This window comes from Parasteatoda tepidariorum, chromosome 10, assembly GCF_043381705.1.
Source record: "Parasteatoda tepidariorum isolate YZ-2023 chromosome 10, CAS_Ptep_4.0, whole genome shotgun sequence".
NCBI classification, from domain to species: domain Eukaryota; kingdom Metazoa; phylum Arthropoda; class Arachnida; order Araneae; family Theridiidae; genus Parasteatoda; species Parasteatoda tepidariorum.
The window spans coordinates 18689145-18712089 of record NC_092213.1 but is presented as its reverse complement, the minus strand read 5'-3'; the positions used below and the strand labels follow the sequence as shown (position 1 = coordinate 18712089).

Genomic DNA, 22945 nt, shown 5'->3' with positions numbered 1-22945 from the left:
TTCTATGATAATTAAGACCCATATATATGCCCCAGAAATACTTTCTTGCATGATAGTTTTTAAAAACAAAATTATGAAGAAAACCTTTTTGCATTTTCTTTAACACTCGTCCATTAACAGACTATTAGTAACTGGTTTTTATTCATATTTAAGTGAATAAAAATTTTCAATCTTGCAGTTTCTTCCAGAAATTCATATGAATCTTTTAATAATATTAATTTATTGTCAAATTTTTAATAATACTATTATTTTAAACGCTTGGATTATCGGTCACGCAGTATTGCCTTAAAACATTCCTTAAATCAAAGATTTCTACATTAGTTGTAATTCAGTCTATAAATTGAAACTTATGCTTTGAAACCTTTTTTGATGCACAAAAACATGCTATAAACATACTGTTTCTTGATCAAAATTGAAAGCAAATTCATAGTTTGATGATCTTAAATGGCAATGTAAGTTAAACATTAGTTAGTTATCATGGTTATTCAGTCGATTTTTTGGCGACGCTCTAAAATATAACTATAGATAAAAAAAAGTAGCTAATTAATTCCGTGGGATCTAAGAAAGAAATTGTAAATCTTTTTTTTTCTTTTCAAAATTGAGTATTGTTCAACTTTAGTACAAGACCAAATATTTTCATATCCTAAATAAATATGGATACTAATTTGACTAGAAACTTGGATATCAATAAACATAAAATATTAATTAGTATAGGACTGAGAGTTATGAAAAAATCATTGCAAACATACTAAAGAATGGGATTTTACGTTTTTAAATATGATTTTTGCAGATGATTTGAAAAAAAAGCGTCCTTCATTTGATCTCAGAAATATAAAATTTATCTAAAAGAAGCATTGAATTCATAAAATTATTAGAAAAGGTGTTTGAATATTATACTATTCATATTCTTAGCTTCATTGTTCTTGAAATGCTTATCCGCAGACATTAGTATTAAATTTATAGCATCAAATAGTTGCAGCCGAGGCAGTGACATTCAACCAAGTCTAGCTGAAGGTCTCGAATTCGCTCCCACATCTATAATTAAAGGGTAGATAATTACTATCGATATATTTCCATGCAATCATCGATGAATAATGGCAAATATCGTATATAGATCACAACTTTAAGAGAGTTTTCAAGCGATTGGTAGCAACAAGTAAGATATCGATATCTTTATTAAGATTAAAAATCTTGATTGTTGCGTAATGAATTAAAATTTATGTCGATTAAATAATTCTATTTGAAGAAATGGTTATTAATTGAGTTATAAATATGGTGTTAAAATAACTAATGCTGTTGAAGTGGTTAAGGAAATAATCTATATGGTAATACAGTTAATAATTTTAATTAAGTGGTTAATGAAGAAAAACATTATGATGATTAAATTATACATTTTAATAATGTAGACTTAGTAATAATTTTTACAGTGATTAAATTATTAAATTCTACAAAGTGTTTATATTAGAGGAATTTTTCGGCATGTAATATTTAATTTGGAAAATAAAAAAATGTATAATAGAAAGATTTTTATGGTGATTAAATAATTACTTTTGATGAAAAGAATAATAGAAAAATCTATCTAGTGAATAAATGTGAAAAATGGTGAATTGGTGATTTAGTTTGCTGTTTAATACAAGAACAATTATCGCTAGTATGTTGTGGAACTGTATATTGTATTGAACTGTATATTGTATATTGTAACTGTATATTGTATATAACTGTATATATAAACTATCCTAAATTTTATTAGAGATTAAGGGAAGTCGGCATATACCAATAATGCTAAAAATGACCTTTTTCAATGTATCTTTTCTAAAAAAACTACTTCTGATATCAGTTTGAAATTTTTAGGGGATATTTGAGATTATATTAGTTGCATGCTGTGATAATGATTTGGAGCTAACAAGAGTAATTTCTGAGCAACAAAAGATTTTTACTCAAAAATAATAATTTTTTTTAAGGAATTAAATGTTTTCAGATCAAAGTTTTTTTTTTAAATTTCTGCCGCAAACATGTATTAACTGTTATCACAGTGTAAACATGTATATTTAAATATCCTGTGAAAAAAACTGAAGTAATATCTTGATTAAATGCTGAGAAACGGTACATCGAAAATAGTCAGTTTTAGCATGTTTGGCATATGCCCTAATTAATTTTAAACTTTAATTAATTAATTTGAAACTTTGAGTAGTGAAAAACTAATTTTGCTCCTCATAAATAATAAGAAAGATAGTTTCTAGGATATTTATTGCAATTTGTTTCGTAAATGTTGGTAAACCTATTGTTTGTTGGGACATTGAAGGAATAAATAGCCAAATAACGTTAAACTATGAGTCCTGAAAAATATTTTTCGCTCCATATAAGTAAGCAATTCAAGGATTGTATTTTTCCATTTAAAATTAATAAATTTGTATACCTCATAACTCAATTTTTTTTACTTTTAATAAATAAAATTATAAAAAGTTAATAATTATGGGAAAATTAATACGTTTAAAAAGTTCTCGAGTAATGGCAAAATACAAATTGTAAAATGTAACATTCTTATCGTAAATCTTAATGTTCCTCTTAAGCCAACCGGTCTGTGTAGGGGGCAGGGAACTGTCCTTGCATCAGAAAGGTTCTGGGTTCTAATCCCGGGCAAGGCATGAATGTTCTTTCCTTCTCTGTACTATCTGTCCTCACTGTGGGAACGACATTGGCCCTCCTAATATGGTGCCCCTGAAAGAGAGGCCAACAAAAATCGCCCTGTATATGCCTGAATTGACGGATGTTAACACAGGTGGGCATTGGAAAAAATGTTCCTCCTAATGTAAAATTAACATTAAGAGGTCCAAACTTTCAACCGCTCTCCTGACTGAACAATTGGGACCATATTTCCCAGATTGCGGCTACTACCCATACGCATATATTTTGGGGGTAAGCAAATTCGTAAAAAAAGGTTTGCTTATTCAGAGAAAGTATGCTTTTGTGTGTGATTTCGTAATTTAAAACATCGTCAGCACTAATTAATTAGCATATCGACTTGACATAGACTCTCGAACCATTGAGATTGAGTTTAAGTATGTTAAGATCAGATGATGACAAGTTATTCTGAGTTTTCTGTTTTTTACGCTCTTTGATAATCCCGATTTAATTATACGGAGTGAAATATTTGAGGTTGTAATCCTTATGGCCATTAAAATATTAACATTAAATTTTAGGCAAATAAAAATATTTTTGTTGTATATAAATAAGTAAAGAAAAAAAAAGGATTATAGTTTTAGGATGACAGCCAGAAATATTTGCCAGTTGGAATTGTTTTGTTCGTTAAATATTCCAGTCTTGGATCTGTATCAGAAATAGGGGCAATTATCTCTCATAAACGTCAAATAAAAAAAAAAGAATTTTTTTTTGATCCTACCGAAGAGGTTTATGTTCTTAATTTTTTTTTCCTTCGCAAGAACACGTCTTCAATTAGCTCGCAGTCTCAGTTTAGTATTAAAAATCTGCCCGGGGTGGTTGTCGAAAATAATTCTTTCCAGTAGAACAAAGGTCTTAAATAAGTTGTTGCTTCCGAAGTTTGGCCATGCACAGAAGTCCTGAAATGCAGCAAAGATTTTTGTCTTGGAATTTCCGATATGTGTTTTGCGTTTGGATCTTTTTTAGTGTTGTTTCCGGTATCGAAATGCCTGCTTCTGATAAACGGACACCACAGAATTATCCCGGAATGTGTCGAAGAGAACCGTTCGATGTAAACGTTCCAAGATCTCCAAATATTTTCAAATTTGAAATAAAAGTGTCCAACTACATTACGACTTATCACCCGGGAGAGACTTACGCGGGTAAGAAAATCTTTTGCAAGCATAATTTTTTAAAATTCTAGTTAAAAGATGCTGCATTAATGCATAAAGCTTCGTTAAAATGAACATTATTTAAGATGAGTTTTGGATTCGTTAGCTTTTAAGTAAAAATGTTGTGTAAAATCATTGATGCATTAAGCCTAGTTAAAACGAACATTATTTAAGATGAGTTTTGGATTCACTCGCTTTTAAGTAAAAATGTTGTGTAAAAGAAAATTATGAGGGGAGAATATATGTACTTGAAAGTGTGTCAATGTAGAAACATTTAAATAGCTTTGTTATGTCTGATCTACTATAAGAAGATCTACTAAAACCAATACATACACTGCAAAAAATTCTGGATCAATTAATGGTAAAAAAGTACCGGTACTCATGGAGCCGGTACTCTTTATCATAGAATTGATTTTTTACCGGAACATGTTACGGAACAAAAATTCTGATATACTGTAATTTTTACAATAATAATTATCTTAAACTCATTGAATCACTCTAATCAAAAGAGTTTTACGGTAGAAAATTCCGGCAAATTATTTTACAGTGAAAATGGATTTCATGGATGATGTATTCGGTACTTAATATCGTAATTTGATTTGGAATTTTTTACATTGTGTTTTCATTAATACTATCCGTTAAAAAAGGTTCCCAAAACTAATGAAAAGTGTACTTGTTGGCCGGCTAATGGGACATGGAACAATCATCAAGTTTTCGAGACAAAAATATCTTTGTTTGAAAAATTATTATAGGTTTATCAATAAAGTAGACTTTAAAAATACATTTACAATCTCATTCGCAATTTTTAACTAATTTGCTTATACGTTATACTTTTATTTAAATAAAATATTTCTTCAATAACTCTTAATTTATTTCTTTTAAATTTTATTTATTCTTTATATTATGATTTAATATATTGTCCTGTCGAATAATCATTCCGAAAAGTTTTTGTTGCGTGTCAGAGTAAAGCATCAAGAAGCATAATTTTTTTTAAAAAAATGCGCCAAAAGTGATTTTTAAATATTTTTTCAAACTCTGCTAAATCAAATTTTATACATCATGGCAATTTATATATTTACTATGAGTAGGTAGATAAATTTTTAAGATTGTTTTTGTTCAAATTTGAGATGCGATTAATAAATTTTCCATTTTTACATTGATAAATATATTTACACACTTTACGTCAAAATATAGGATAATATAGGATAAAAACAGGATATGTCAAAATAAATTTTTTAAATTGTCATATACATGGATTTGGCAAAATTTTGGCCACGCTTCTATTCTAACTCTATGCAAACAACATTTCTTTTAGAAGCAATTGTTTTGAAAGATTTTAGATGGCAAATCATGCTTGAAGCGTTTAGAAATATGTCATATTTACGCATGCAACATTTGGATCGAGCAAAATGAAGAGTGCAACTTAATAACTTCTTTTTAACTTTAGTACCAGTAATTTTGAAATCGTTCTATAAAATCACAACTTTTATATTAGAACGCTTTTATAATTATGGTAGTATTGAAAAAGGAAAAAATAAAGCTTTTAACTTCTTATACTCATTTTTGTCAATACAAATTTATCATTTGATTGATATTTTTCCAATTCTTGATAAGTAAAAATTATCAAGAATTTTATATCTGTTTTTAAAAATGTTATTAAGTTGAAAAAACCCCGTTAACCGTAGTGTAATTTTATAAAAGGATAAACATTTATTTACAATACAGATATATTTACCAAGAGAAGGAAAATTTGTTCTTTGTTATCAATTATTCAAAAATCAGTAAAGGCAGTTAACATCCATCACAACTGATACTAAATACCTCTGTACAAATGTTTTTATTTTGAATCAATTTAAGGGCATATAATAAATTTATGAAGCGTTGTGTACTTATTTCCTAAATTTTTACAGATAATTCATTTACATTTAATATGAACTTTCGTGATGCTTTTGGCTTAAATGAAAATAAGTGAATTATATGTAGATATTTCAGTTGGATTTATTTTAAATTTCAACTACACTTTGTGTTTAAAAGAAAATCTGCCAATTACACTCGGGTATTTTATTTAATTTTTTTTTTGAAATTTTTATTCTGAACTTTGGCTTTGTATTTAGTCTATGAATTGTATTTAGATAAGTAATTTATGTTTATTTAAGCTCAAATCAATTATTTTTGCTTTAAAGAAGAATAAGAGTCACTATTTCCTGCTAATTTTATAAATAGGTTTCCCGCTATCTCACTTTTCATCACTTCTCTTGATTATTTCAAGGAGATGAAAAATTGTTTTATGAATTTGTTTATCACATCCTTGCATTGATAAAATGCTTCTCACAATTATGCAATCAGAAAATCGGCTAAGTGTGTCGTTTCCTAATGTTCAAGTCTACGGAATTTCTACAATAAAAATATAACAAAATGAAATTGTTAATTTAGTACAATTTATAATCTATTAAAGTAGTATTATTTTTGTATCTTGATTTGACTTATGTCCTTTATTTAAAATATTAATTTATAATTTAAAAAATCATAAATGTTTTAGTAAATAATTCTATGGATTACAGTTTTTCGAACTAGTTTTCCAATTTTTAACTTAAACTTATTTTGGGGAATAAAACAAACATGTTGACTTCTTTTCACCTAAATTGTTTTGTTTTTGTGTTTTGTTGTTATTTAGACCAGTGTTTCCTAAACCTATGACTTCTGTGTACCCTTTCTTAATTTTTCGTAACGCTGTGTACCACTAATAAAAAAATGAATGTATTTTTCACAATAAAAAAATTGCTCAAAAGTTAAAAATCACAACTGACTGTTGATACCACTCATTATTAACTGGTAACTCTGCAAAAAATGGTGAATAGTAAAATACGTAATGGTTAATTTTCATTGCTAGCTTTATTTTTAAATAAAAGTTTTTGAAATTTTCGTTTGCTGCATGATATTTCGCACAAGAACGCGTACCCCCGCTAAACTGTTCCGCACTTTGGGAAACACTGATTTAGACCAATACTAACATTAAAGATAGGTATTTAAAATTTCAATTCCTCATTTAAGCACTTTTTTGGATTTTTCTTGTAGCAAAGTAATTAAAAAAAATTTTTTTTGAACATAAAAGAAAAAAAACGGAAATCTAAGCAGAAAACAAAATCTGGTACAGCTACCGTATTATATAGTAATGGCATTTATGGTTAGAAAGCACAATTCTAGTAATAAAATCAAAATATATATGGTATTTAAAATGCTCATTTGGTAATTTGTTCGTTCAAATTAAAGTTACTATTATCGCATATTTAGTTGAAAATACAAAACTGAAAGCATATTTAACAGATTAATTTGTTTTTCTGCAATCATCTAAGTTATTATGATAAAAATACCAAATTTTTAACCTATTTACTAAATTTTATCACATAATATTAAACCGTATTTTCTTGTTAATTTTGTTCAAAGTTATTAACGCTTCGATAAAAATTACCGAGCTTTTTGGTATTACCATAGATCCAGAAATACAATAAATTTTACCTTATTATACCATACTTTTTTCTCAGTTTAATAGTAAAAAAAGAAAAAGTAAAAATGGACAAAAGAAACGTCCAAGAGGTGTCTAACTTAGAAGACTATTTGTAGTTACACTTTTGCAAATCTAGCCTATTTTTTATGTAAAAAACAACGCAAAAACCGATCCTTGGAGGATCAATGTTGACAATAATGTTGTAATAATCAGTCGACAATAATGGGGCACAATATGAAAATGAAATCCCTCAAAAACTTTTTTTCTCATTCAATAACTCGTAGTTACGCTTTCGCAAATCATTAGTCTATTTTTTATTTGAAAAATAACGCAAAAACCGAGCCTCGGAGATGGCAGTTGACACTAATATGGCACAATATGAAACTGAACATGCAAAAGCATTTTCTTATTCAATAACTCGTAGTTACACTCTCGCAAATCACTAGTCTATTTTTTATTTGAAAAATAACACAAAAACTGAGCCCCGGAGATTGCAGTTGACACTAATATGGGACAGTACGAAAATGTACACGCAAACACTATTTTTTAATCCAATAACTCGTCGTTACAAATCACTAGTCCATTTTTTATTTGAAAAATAACGCAAGAATCGACCATTGGCGATTGTGACACTTATGGGGCATAATATGAAAATGTACACGCAAAAACAATTTTTTTCTTTCAATAACTGTATGAAAAGAATTTTTTTTCCTGATATATTTGATATATTTTAAAACAACTAATTTCGTCATTTTAATTACATAAATTTTTGTTTTGAACACATTTCTAAAATAAAATAAGCAGCGTTACGCTCTGTGAACTCAAAATTTTTCTTATTAAACCTTTTTTCAGAAGTAAAATGATATAGTTTTATGGAACACTTTCTTAGATTCTCTTCAACATTCTCTCTTCCAAAGAAACCTCCCCCCATCTCGCCGAAGTCATCCCTTTAATGTTACGTCTATTATTAGCGCAACATAATGCTCTCAAGTCATAAGGCCGTAAAGAAACAGAGGACTTTCTGAGTATTATTCTCTCTTGTGAATAAAATTATGAAGGCACAACAAATTATTTTCTGTTGTTTCATTCGCATTCTATTACGAGATGTGAGTAATTGGGAGGTGGTAGCCAAGCGCAATTGTTAATTCTGCCTTAGATCTAAATGACAAAAATATGTTGAATATTTATTATATATGAGAGTCAAGTTCAGCAAGGAAGCAGATAGATATAAATGTGGAATTTGATAAGGCATTTTATTGTTGTTATAAGAAGAAAATGAACAAAAATATGAATTAATAACAAGAATACCTTAAATTGCATAGTTCAGTTATGCTGTTGTATGTTTTTTTTATATTTTATCTTTATTACTCTTTTAAATTGCTCATCTTCTATATTCTCAAGGTATTTTTGCCCCGCAGTGGACTGATCGTTAAGACACGATTCCCAGCAGATCACCGAAGTCAAGCATCACTGGCTACGGTCAGTGTGCGGGTGGGTGACCACTTGGATCAGTTTGAGTAGGGACCGAGGGTGTGCGGTATTGGTCCTCGTTAAACTGTTCTACCGTAAAGTACTCTACTTCGCGTGCAGGTCGTCGGGCTACCGAAGCGGGGGTGCCATCCCCTCCTCAGAGGATCAAAATTGTGATGGCATGTCTTCGGATCATCCTCAGGGGTGTTCCCCAGACCGTCGCCAATAGCCCATCGTGCAGCTCCAGTGCGATGTAAATTAACTACAACTACAACAACAACTCAACGTATTTTTTAATGAAAAATACCCAAAACTTTTCCCCTTAAATATTCAAAAACGTTTTTCAACGAAATCTTCCTGCAGCGCAACACTATGTGCTTACTTTTAACCCTTTGACGCAGATGGGGCATCGGTGTCCTTTATATATATTTTTTTCTGACGATTTAATTGAAAGCAAAAATATATTTTGGCATTTTTTTATTACAAAAAACAGTCTTATAGTTGCGAAACAAAATCTGTTATTTTATCAGAATCAGGTACTTGCCCTTCAAGAAGAAGAAGATCATGGATATCCACACATGTGACCTATGAGATCAGCCCCAGCTGATCATTTCTTATTTCTTATCCGTCGTTGAACAGCCGACCCGATTTTTTGGGTTTACGACTACCAATGTTCAACTCGGTGGCCGTGAAATTTTGAACCTAATCCAGAACTCAAGAGAAGTATTGAGAAAAATTTGCTTCCGTGGAGGACTTTTTGATTGAACTAATCCTCATTTGCGTTACATGGAGAGGAAAACTACGAAAACCTCCCACGGTTAGCCTAACGGCAAGGGAACTCTAACCTATAATCTGTCTACCACTGAGGATATTTTATGTCAGCACTGTGGTCGGTGCAAGCCGGATGCTGAAAGCTGAACATTTAAGAGCAAAATGGCGTGTTGCCCTCATATATTAGAATGCTGATTAATGTGAGCTAAATTAAATGCAGGGCAGTATCGCACATCAAATTTGCTGAAATATAATTATTTCTCGTTTACGTCTTTTACTTAATTTAGACTTATTATTTTTATATATACTTTATTGTTACATTGATGCATTTTTGTTTTGTGTACCTGACAAATTCGATGTTAGTTTGTATATGTTTTACATAGCTCCGCTCCTCTCTTTGTGTTAAGTAAGAAATACATAGTGAAAAAATTGAAATATTTGTGAAAGGATCATTGTGAAAGAATATAGAATGTGTCACTGTTGAGAATTGATACTTGATAGGCTTGGGTTACTCAAAATAGAATGGAAAGAACAGCTGCAAACGTAAGCAAACGTCACTTTTCAACAACCAATCAGGATCAAGATACCCGCACTACGTCACTTGCAGATCTTCCATTATATTTGTACTAAAATGAAAAATCCAAAGAAGTGGTTCGAATTTTTTTCACTAATATTCAGAAATTTATCAATAGTTGAGTTTATAAATTAAAGAAATTTCAATGATGAATAATTGTTTCTCTTAGATCTAAATAGCTGCAAATAAATACAAATTTAAAAAATTATTGCTTGGAAGTGAACCATGTTTGTAAGATTTTATCTTAAACGGAGAAAAAGACATTGTTTTATGCTGTTTTTCCAAACCATAAATTTTTAATTTTTTTAAATATAATATATTTTACTTATATGGACCTAAATTAATGAAAAAAAAAGTGTGAAAAATATGTATAGTAAAAATTTTGCGTCAGAGGGTTAAGAAACAAGACATTTTGTGTAAGAGCATGATCTTATATTTCGCGTCAACTGCGAATAAAATTATTAAGGCACAGAGTCTTCTTTTCTGTTTTTTTAATTGCATCCTATTAATAAATATTTTACTGATGGTTGTGATATTTGTAAGTGAAAGTGTGCAATAGGATGTGGTAGCCACATTCAGTTGTTGATTTTGCCTTACTTCGAAGTGAGGAAGCGAAACATATATATTCATCCGCTTAAGAAATCTATATGTTAAATGAGAAATATTAATATGCTAATTAATTAGTGCAGACGATATTTTAAGTTACGAAATCAAACAGAAAACACGTGCCTTTTTTTCTACGGATTATGATACCTGACCCCAAAATATAAGTGGTAGTCCCAATGAGAATTGATATCAAAATAGAAAATTTATGCAGAATCGGTCGAATAGTTCCCGAGAAATTGAATTAAAATAAATTCAGATTCCAAATTCGATTTTTCAGTAACAACTCAACAGATTTCTTTCTCATTTCGTATTTTGTCATTGAAAATTACATTATTTAAAATGATATAAATATTCCTATAGATTACTATTATTATTCACGACTATTATTAAATAAAATAACAAAAAATAATACGCAATTTTTAAATTTTTTTTTTACATGGAATTTTCTTTGGATAAACTAATTTTATAATTATATGTATAAAAACGTTTTCAATTCGCTTAAAAAGTTACCGAGATATTGCGAAATACTCAAAAAGTAACATTAGCATTATAGGATACAAACTTTCGACGGCTTTCTTGATCAAATTGCTGGGATCATATTTCCCAGATCGAAGCTACCCCTTATAATTTGAGAGTCCTAAATCATAATTCTCTAATAAAAGGTATGATTATTAAGATAAATTACGTTTTGTGCTGGATTTAGTAACTTAACAAACTGTACTGACTAATTGGCATAATTTAGATGACCCCTTCGATCCATTAAGATTAAACCCTAATACGTGAAAATCCGATCACTCGTTCAAAAGTTATTCAGAGTGCTTCGTTTATCTTTTTGCGAACTGTACACCTTTTAGTAAATCTGCTTTAGTATATAAGTTTTGGAAACTCTAGAATTTTTTGAAATAGATAAAAAAATGATTAAAAATTTTAAAGTAAAAATTTCAAAGTGTAGAAGTCTCTTGTTTTTTTTTTTGTTGTTATTTGTTGAAATGAGAAATAGCCTTAGGCTAAAACCATTTTTTGTGGTATTTATATTTTAATTAGTAATGCCATTACAAAGCTTATAATAAATGAACAAAACTTTTTTTTACATTGCTTAACTATTTATAGTCTATTTATTACTGTAAATTTTCCGAGCGCTTACTACCTCTTGATGTTATTTAGCATTCATATCAAAACATAAAAATAATTTAAATAATTCAATTATTATCTAATGCAAAATAAAATTTGTGCAAATATAATGTGAATTATTGCTAAGTTTTTATGTGTTAGGAGTAGCGGCAAATTACATCGACCCCCCTTATATTCAGTGGGATTAAAAATTGTCCCTATCTCCTTTAACCAGTTAGTTTTTCTCTGGTGTTTAACACCGAATTTTGACTGAAAAAAGTATCCGAAAAAATATTCATGAGTATCCGTCTAGAATATTCATTTCCATAAAAAAATGCAAACGAAAGTATTGATTTCGAACATTTTACGCTTTCTTGTAATATATTCCATTTTTAGTTCCACACCTTCCCTTTTTTCCCCGCCGCGAAAACTCTTAACCATGCATGGAAATCGTAGATTCAAATCGCAAGGCCGAAAGTTGGAAGATAAAAATCGTCCCTTTTCTGGCTCGGTTAGGGAGCAAATTGGAATATTTTTCGCTTTTCGGTGGCTGACGAACGGTAAGATGGAAGTATTGATCCTAGCCTTTTCAGTAATGACGTAACGTCATTGGGGAAAAAGTTTTTGAGACCACGGTAAAAAACTTTTCCTTGTGGCCGTTAATTCTGACGTTTATACTCAAGTTACATTTTGTGTTTAATTTGTCTAGAAAAATGAGAGGATTTAGAGAAGAATAGGGAAAAATCAGACATTAAGCAAATGTGGTCTTGGTTTAAACTATTACCAACTCCTGTTTCTTCTTTATTCTTGGGGAAATGTTATTTTCAAGTCTTTCTATTACATTAAGGAATTAATTCTTCAGAAATAATTAGAACAGGTGCTGTATAACTTCTAGAAAGGAATCGTTATCTATTTATATGATATACTATATATATTTTTTTGAAAAATTAGTAGTTGCACCCTCGTAATTGCTTCGAATTCACCATTTTTTCCCCTCAAATGTCAATATTTTTCTCAAAAACACATAAAATTTTGCTTTCAAATGTGTTTTTGTGCAGTTTATTTCAATCTATATGTAAGAATATTTTGTTAATACAGTTTTTTTTGTTAATAGAGAGCTATTTATTTAAATCGTAACTAAACAGACAATTACTTGGATTTGAGAAATAATCATCAGTATTTTTTTTAAAAAAGAAAAAAAGCTTATGAATAAAGATTACGTAACTGAATAATAATGATAATACGTAATTTTATTCATTGACAAAACTGAGAACGGTATTTTATTGCTCTTTATAAAGTTTCTTTTTAATTTTTATAAATTTCTGAGTATTGAGATTTACATCTGGGCAACACTTCCGGATCAAATTTTGGTATAAAGTACCGGCACTTAGGGTGCATCCAACGTAAAATCTATTTTACTGTAAAATCATAGAATCCCTCTTCCTAATTAAATATCACTTTGAAATTTGAGGCATAATATGTTACGGCAAAAATAGATTTTACGGTAATTATAACTGTAAAAACTATGGTATATTAGATTTTTTTGTTCCGTAACATGCTGTAACAAAAATGGATTATATGGTAAAAAGTACAGGTATTCTGAGTGCCGGCACATCTCACCGTAATTTGATCCGGATTTTTTTTTTTACAGTGTAATTTAATTTGCTTCTAAATTTAATTTGCTTCTAAATAATTTGCTTCTAAATTAATTTGCTTCTAAATTTTGAAATTAAATTACTTCTAAATTTTACTAGCGATGCTTATTTTCCTACTTCTTCTCTCACTCCCTAATTTTCCTGAGAAGTTTATCCTTTACAAAGTCAAAATCCAATCGTAAATTACAGGAAATGTTTCTGAATGAAAAGGATCAAAGGCGAAATCTGAATCTCCCTACCTATCATACTACGTACCATCTTCCTACCTAATAATAAGAGAGTTTTAAAATAGTTTTAATTGTACTGCTTCTCATTAGCTAACCAGCAGTTTTGTAATACTTTACCATTCGCACAGGAAAAAAGACAACGGTTTTAATCCTGCATTCCCCTTCGATGTGATATGAAACAAGGCAGAACCAGAATGATTTTAAAAATATAACCAGAACCTTTAAAATTATTTCTTTAACTCAAATAATTTAGTTGATAAATTGCTCGGCATTGGTTAAGAGATTTAAAATATTATACTGTCAAAATTTTGAACTATTTGTGGGTATTATTATTTTTAAACAATCCTTAGGGTATGAAAGTATAATATGAAGAAGTATGAATATCGACGTGCTAATGTCGAAATACTTTATCGTCAAATTATCGAATATATATACAACCGTGTTAGCGTCGAAATACTCAAGCTATGACTCGAAGGATGCGTGAGATGTGGGTGGGGAAATAGTACCAAAGAATATAGAAAGAAGTACATGTATGTACATTCTTATATACTTATATTCCTCTTATGTATATTCTTTGGTAGTACAGAACGTAAGGAATCCTTGGGATGAGTTTTCCAACTTAACTCACCAGATGAATGGAAATAATTTTAATACTTTTGCTGCTTATAATGCTGGAAGTCCCGTATTCTTCCTACTTAAGGTGGTTTTTGAGATTTAATGGGTGTCGGACAGATTTTAAACTATTACTAAAACTCAATACGTAAAGAATTTTGACAATATCACGGACATTTCTTAAAAATAGTTCAATCTGAAATTAAAATACTTCAGCACGGCCAATACCGCGAGTAACAGCTAGACGGGGAAAAATTTGGTTAATATATTGTTCAAAACCAATTAAGATGTTAGAATTAGAGGAGGGGTTGAAGAATTAGAATATTATAATACAGTTATGCTGTGCATTCGACTTGGTTACCTTTAACGTTTAAAGTCGGGATAATTTTGAAAAGGTGACAAGGCTGGTCGCTAAAGGCGGCCATTATTTTAAAATTTTCCTAATTTTCTTGAAGTTTTCAGACTATTAAGACTCTTTTACAATAGTTTCTCTCCTTAAATACTGAAAGAAATTTCAGTTTGGAATTTCAGGAATTTACCAAAATTATATCTTATAGTTACGCTCACATTACCTATTTGAAATTATCTTCTACTATTTCTCCGTAATTGAAGTAAATGATGGAAGCCAGATTTTTATTTAAGTCGAAAAAGCTAACAATTAACTACTCCCCTCAAACGATGCAAACACTTAAAATAAAGCTAAGATAGAACTATTGACCCCTTGACGTAAACTGCGGTGGTTTGGCGGCAAATTTTCCAATTAAGGCATCTTGGCTGATTTTATGTCACGGCAATTATCTTAATTTTATCCCACAAACACAATCACCCTGTCGTTAATGAGAGCCGAAAAATGTATAAAGAAAAAGCTAAAGGTGACAGCTGGAGTGCGTCTTACAAGAGCAGGCATTAATAACTTCTGTTACGGAACTCGTGCCGGCTTTCGTCTCTAATGCTACACGAATCGTCTGCCGTCTTCCTATAGAAAACCGATAGCTTAACAGCGTACAAAGTAGGTATTGACTTATCGGAAAACGTGTTTTTACTGAAAGCTGAAGAAAACCGTCTTTCCAGAGAATAGTTCAAGGGAGAATTCGTGCTGGTAATAAAAGCTATAATTTTTGCATTGACGCAACTGCGTCTTATGCTTTAGTAAATCTAGTCGTGAGTGTTTGTTTAGGGGGAAACTTTTGGTAAAACTTTATTGTTAGCAACTACATGAGCTTGCACAATTTGTAAGACAGCTATTTGTTAAAAGCTAAGATCATAATTGAAGTAGAGATAGCCAAAATTTCTGTTGGAAAAACAAATAATGCTTTTGTTGAAGAAGATTTGAGTGTATATAAGAACCATTTTAACGATATATTTTGCTATTTTATTTGCTATTTATTTATTTTTTCTTAAATTTTTTACTGCGATAAAAAAAAACTATATAATAGTTCCGATATCTGCTTCCACAGATTGAAGTGAGGGAAAAAAAAATCTTTCGAAAATTGAATTCAAATTTGTCCTATTTAAACCTACATTGCGTTAGCATAATAAAGTAGGACCAACCTTTTTCCCATTTCAGAAATTCTTTCATAAAGGAAGAGGGTATCTACATTTCATTCAGTTTTCCTTTTAACTATTATAAATTTTTATATTCGATTTAAAGAAAAAGCATATGTTATAATATATATATATATATATATATANGTTATATATATAAAATTTCAGTACGAGTGACTAAGATTAATATTTAGTATTTAAAATAATTTTTTTCAACATGAAGTGGCACTGTTGAAATACTGATAATTTTTTTCAATATCAAGGGCAAAACCTCAAGAAAAGTACTGTTAAAACTATTTTTTTTAAAAAAACAAAACAGCCTTGTAATCTTCCTTTTTTGTTATATTCATAATCTGCTAAATTTTTAAGAAACTATCTTTATTGCTATTTTAAGCAAACAAATTTGTTTGTTAACGAAAAATACTACACTTAGGAAAGAATTTTATGTTATTTCACCTCTTTTATAGATTCAAATGTTTTGGAAATGTTTAAAATGTCTATAAATTTTTGTATAGTTAATTTTCTAAATTTTAAAAATTATGCAATTTTGTATTGAAATTTTTTTTAATATGAACAGATAGATCCCCAAAAATTTATCTATGATGAAATAACCAAAAGCTTTGAAATTCAAATTTCGAAGTGTTAAAGGTATATATAAGCATATAAACGATTATAATATTTAGATTTTAAAAAAATACTTCAAACAAGTCAGGTTTAACAAAAAGAATTTTTTCTTGTTACATTTATAATTTTTTGAATCAGAAAATCTAATATCTTAACAGCTAATCTTAACAAACAAATATGCCAAGATTTTGATAACAATCATAAACATTTTTATATATAATAAAAATATTCTTTTTAAGTACAGATTTCTATTAATAATTATTTTAATCTAATATAAAATTATCTTGCTTAAAATTTATATTTTTCTTAGCTTCAAACATGAACACAAAATTCCTACGTTAACAAAATAACTTTTAAGAAAACAGAGTTACAACATTCCTTTTTTTAAAAAAATATATTTATAATTCCCCTAACAATAAAAGCTTTTTTATCTTAATTGTCCTTCTTAACAAGCAAATGTGCTTATGCCAACGGAATATAGATAAACCTTCATATCAGACGATTTTTATTTCCTTTTTGCCAACTTTTATCCTTTCGGCTTTGATTCATTCCATTATTCCAAAGAAATCGAAAAAAAAATGTTTTTATATCTGGCAATTCATTCAAAACCTCTTCTCTAAATACAGAAGGGAATGGGTTAAGGCTAGGCGATAAAATCGTCGCAATCATAAAGACCAAAAGAGCTTTTATTATTCAACTATCATTACAATCCTAGAACATTTCTGGAGGAAAGCTAAGGCGAAATAGCTGTTGTGGTTCGATTAAACATAGAATGGAGGGTCGTAATTTCGAACTTTATAGATATCCATTTACAGTTAAGTAAACAGATGGCCGGATGTTTACGATTACTGCCACAGTTTGATATTGCAGAGGCCAGTCTTGGGCGAGTTTGGACTTCGCCATATTGAACTTGTCTAAATAGTTGTAGTTAGGGACGTCCAAGCCATATTTGAAAAGCCGAAATGACGATTTTCCGATATTAAAATGTAGGGATTAAATATTCATTTGTATTGAAAATTACGATAATGGTTTTCGAGAACTAGAAAGTTGGATATTAATGAGTTGTTTAATATTTATAATGTCACAACATAATGTGTATAGTTTTAGTTAGCATAAAATGATGTTTTGCCAGCGGCTATAATAATTGTTAGGGTTGGGGAGCTTATTTTATGATTATTTGGTAATCGGAGAAATATTAAAATGTTATTAACGTTAGGAAATGTTTCCCCTAAAGCTGTTGTCTTTGAAAGTTAAAATATAGGAGAAATTTACTATGCTATTTTATTTCAGAAATATGATAAAAAGATCTCTGAAATGTTTCCCAAAATTGAAATCGATTATTGCAAAATAGATGACTAAAAATTATTTTCAAGACTTTAAATTAAAACACCCTCGACACCTATTTTTTTAAGAATGATATTATTTCACTAAAACATAGATGAAGTTTAGAAATATCATTAACAGTAGAAAACGTTAGAAAGCTATATTCCATGGGCGTCGTTGGAGGGGAGGGGGAAGGTGCGAGAATGGCTCCCTTAATAATTAGGAATCTCTTAAAGATTCCCTTAATATTTCAGATAAATAAAGAAAATTTTCATGAATTATTATCGATATCAACTCATGAAAGGTAAAATCAAGAAAGAGATTAATCATTTAGCAAATGTTTAGTAAATTAAAGAATAATATGTTTTTTGTGTGAAGTTTAGAGAGCTATGTGACTGTTTATTTATTTTAGTCCCCCTCAGAAATTGGACGCCAATGACGCCAATGCTATAGTCTTTCAAATTGTTATCCTAAGACTATTGCTCATAATGCTATTGGTATCTAATGCTGTTGTTTTTTGTTTTTCTAAAACTATTGCTCACAATGCTATTGGTATCTAGAACTGTTGTTTTCCTAAAACAATTGATCATAATGATATTTGTATCTAAAGCTGTTAGTTTCCTAAAACTATTGCTTATAATGCTAATGGTATCTAAAGCTGTTGCTTTTCCTAAAGTTGATGTTTTTCAATGCAAGAGTTATTAATTGCTATTATAGTTTTTCACGAAATAGATTAAAACACATGCTTTTAAATTTGAAAAAAATTACAATACATTTTTTTTGTAGAATGTTTCACTACATAATAAAATTTTGCAATGAATTTAACTTACTTTATTAATCAATATTATTTTTGTAAAGCTATTTACTAAGTTTACTGTGAAATTTTCAGAAAAATTATTTCTAGGAATTATTATTTCTGTTCAGAAGTATTGCCGGTTTTCACTGTTTAAAATTATTTGGTAAAATAACAATTTATTTTATTGTTATTTCACCATATTCAACCAAAACAGTCAAATATCCATAAATTAGATGGTATCCAAACTCTTAATTGTGAGAAAAACCAGTTACTAATTGCTTTCACCCAATGCTTATAAAATACCAGAATTAAATCGCGCCACCTATGTCAACCTCATAAAGACATTTAGTTTCACTCAGCTAATTTCATATTATAGCAGATAGGGCTAATCTGGTAATCTCATAACCGATGAAGCGGGGATTCAAGTCTCAGCGCTGGCACCATTATATTTCATTCATTCCTTTCAACACGTGAAGAATTTACAGTGTCCCGTACTTCTCCATTTGTGACACTGGAGTCTGGACCATTAGAATACGATACTCTCATTCACGCATAGATGGCAGCACCATAAAGTCACTCAACAGAAAGAGTAAAGGGTTTCCCATTTCATAGTACATGTAAAACAACTAGAAATACTAAATAAAACACAACTCAACCACAACCTAACTCCAATATCCATTACTTAATGAAAAGCCTGGCTCTAATGTCCATTTAAATTTATATTTGGACGATTTTAAAATCATTCTAGATGTGAATGGTTAAAAAAATCGGCATAGTTTTGTATTCACGGTCTTTTAACCATACTAATTTTAAAAGGTTTCAAAACCCTAAAGGTAAAATATGTTTTTTACCGTAAACTTTAAGGTTAATTGGATGGACAGACTGCTACCGGTTGTTTTACAGTAATTTTAGAGTGAAAATTATAAGAGTGTACGTCTTGTTGTATTATTTATTCGATCGTCTGTTAAGTCCGAACGTCAAACGTTCGAATATATTTCCCAAATGGTTATAACTGATTTCCTCTAATGAGTGTTCGAGGCAGGAAACATCGAGAAGGACTGCCAATCGCGGCGTAGTCATAATCTAGAGCTTTCGTCATCTAAACAATCGCATGCATGATGGATGATTTTGAAGAAGTTAAGACTTCGCTAAATATGCATTGCAATTTGAAAAGACGTTCGTTAACTCTATTGTAGTTGCAGTAATGAGGTCATTGACTTTATAGACAAGAATAGAATCCATAGATTTATGCAGAAGAAATTTTATATGTATGATGTGCAATTTTAGAAGATTTATAAATTTTAATAAATTGTTTGCTAAATAATTTCTAAATTGTATGTAATCGGTGTTCTATTAAAGAAGAAACATTTTTTACATAACAATTTTTAAGGTTAATATAAAATTAAAAATTTTGCATAACTTCCAAAATGTTCCTATAAAATAATTTTAATTAAAAAAAAATACCTTGATTTTAATAACAAAGAATATTTTTTTCCAGTAAACAAATTCTACAATTACAGATTCTGAGGAAAAGATTCTATAAACCATTTTTTTAAAAATCATTTTCTAAATATGCGTTCAAACGTTTTGTTTTTGAATAAAGAAAGATTTTATGAAATATTTATTATAAATGATTGTATGCCAATATTTCATTGTTAATTTTTGACTTGATATTGTGTTTTCTTAATAATATTTGTTCTTATCTTCTATTAATTTTAAATTCGATTCAAAAGTTATCTTGTTTATCAATTACATTGAAACTAAATTAAGATACACAGTTAGAACAAATAAGGCAAGTTTGGAATTAAGAGTAATTAACCCCAAATTCAATTGTGTGAATTGCCTGTTTATTATAAGTATACGTTAACAAAACAAAGCAAAATATAATAACAAATAAGAATTAAAAAGTTCTTTTGCAAATTTAATTTTTGATAAAATTGAATTATGTGAAAGAGTTGTTTTTATCAATATATCCTGCTTAAAAATAACGCTTAATATTTACAATAATAATTATCATTGAAGTCTTTAAATTTATATTATAAACCATTCACAATTAATTATATATATAAATTATGTTTAATAATGGCTATTAAATAAATAATAAACTTAAAAATGTTTTCATTCACTCTAAATTATTAAACCGCACATTAAAAAAAATATTCGAATAGGTTTGGTTTTAAAATTCACTGTAGAGTTAGCTTGTTTACTTGCATCGATACAATAAATTCAAGTAAAATATTTGATAAAAATTATAAATTTCTGTCGCAAAATTATTTTCTTGAGACTATGTTCTTACTAACTTTATTTCGCGTTTCGTGTTCGAATTTAAATATTGACCATTTTCAAATTAGCTAAAAAGCTCAGCTTTTAACTGAGATTCCTAACCCAATGACAAGTTTTAATTGTTTTTTATACGATACAAGTAAAATTTTAGTTCGGTTATCAAAAAATCGAATTTATCGAATTTTTTAAAACGCTATTTAACTGGATGACAATACAAGTTCCCATAATTTTTTGAAGGATACAAGTTCAACCACTCTTCAATTAGCCATAGTACGTAATTTTTACGTAAAGTTCCATGTTGGATGACATAAAAAGCTGTAACCCTTCCTGATCTATAAAAAAAACATAGATCACTTTGTCACCAAATAGAATCTAACATCCATCATCAAATTTCCGATCATTTTCCGACGCACTAAAGAGCTCAAATTGTGACTGCACCTCTGTTCTCGACTAAAAGTTTCAACCGTTTCCTCACATATACAAGCAGAATTCATCCACATTATATCGTTTCCACAGATCTAATATTTTGGGTTTACGACTACAAAAGTTCAACTCCGTAGCCTTGTAATTTTGAACCCAATCCGGAAAACATGGGAACTCCTGGATATTGAGAGAAATTTGCTTTCGTGGAGGACTTCTTGATGGAACTAACCCGTATTGCGTTACATGGCATGGAACACCACAAAAATCTCTCACGGTTAGCCTGATGACAATGGGACTCTAACACATGATCCGTTTACCACTGAGGATATTTTACGTCAGCACTGTGGTAAGTGCGGAATTCGCATTGACCAACCATCGCTGGGATTCTAACCCAGTTTACCTCATTGGAAGTCGAACGTTCTATCCTTTGAGCCGTGGTGGCTTAGGGGATAAGCAGTTAGCAAAGCTTGAGAGAAGTTAGCAAAACTTTGCTTCAACCTAAGAGGGAGACTTAATGTAACTTTGGCTGACTGAAATTATTCTAATTAACGCTGCTTTAAATGTCGCAATTAAGACATATTTTATTGAACTTCCATGCTGTTTTATTGATACCAAGATTGATACTAATATACTACGAGAAAGATGGATGGCTCAGGGGTTGGAGCGTTCGCCTCCGAATAAAATGACCCAGGTTTGATTCCTAGCGGTGCCTGGTGGATACGAATTCTACGCCCGACTCGCATCGATCACAGTGCTGATGAAAAATATCCCAGTGACAAACGAATCATGTTTTAGAATCCCCTTGCAGTCGGTCTAACCGTGGGAGGCTTTCTTGGTTTTCCACTCCATGTAACACAAATGTAGATTAGTTCCATCAAAAGTCCTCTACGAAGGCTAAATTGTCTCAATGTTTGACCCGAGAGTATCCTTGTCTTCTGGATAGGCTTCAAAATTACAAGGCTACGGATTTGAACATCGATAGTCATAAACTCGGAATCAGGTAGGCTGCTCAAGATCGGTTACAAAATATAATATGAAATAAAATATGCAAGAGAGGTTCGATTATTAGCGGCAATAAAAACTAATAAATAAAAATTGGAAAATTTTAAAGAATCTTTTTAAATTCAGAAAAAAAATTTTTTGTTCAGAAAAAAATTATTTCGTTAAATTTTTTTTGTTAAGAAAAAAAATAAGATTTAAAGAGAATTATGTATTCTTAGAGAGCGAGGTGTACTTTTAAACTATCCCTTAGAAACAATGTTCATTTAAAATTATTATTTTAATAATTTTGATATTAATAACACTAAAACTTTCAAGCGCCATCCATAATTAATAAATAATTTTTCAGTGAATTTTGGTTAACAATTATGTATGTTGAATAAATAAGAAAACAAACAGAATTAGATTATTTAATTCCATAAGAAATAACAATATTAGTCTATGATATGAAATGTTTATGTTTACTACGAAGAATGATTTACGATAATCGAACCGTAATTACCATAAATCACGTGCACCAAAAAGAAAACGAATGTTTATTAAAATGGCATATGTACTTTCGGAAAATAAATTTTGTTTCAGAATTTCCTAA

The 22945-nt window shown here is 29.5% G+C and overlaps 1 protein-coding gene across 11 annotated transcripts in view; it reads left to right on the top strand.

The window, feature by feature from the left end:
- The window catches only part of LOC107437896 (extracellular matrix protein f-spondin), a 163144-nt gene that overhangs the window by 6393 nt on the left and 133806 nt on the right, over nucleotides 1-22945 (top strand). For 4 of the 11 annotated variants that reach the window (XM_071186224.1, XM_071186221.1, XM_043045880.2 and 1 more), the window contains exon 1: nucleotides 3474-3821. The exons of 4 other annotated variants lie outside the window; for them this stretch is intronic. In XM_071186224.1, coding sequence (XP_071042325.1) covers nucleotides 3566-3821 — 256 coding nt within the window. In that variant the 5' untranslated portion in view covers nucleotides 3474-3565. Of the gene's footprint in view, nucleotides 1-3468; nucleotides 3822-22945 lie in introns of those variants that run through there. 3 more of the 11 variants (XM_043045881.2, XM_043045878.2, XM_071186220.1) reach the window with 1 other exon arrangement.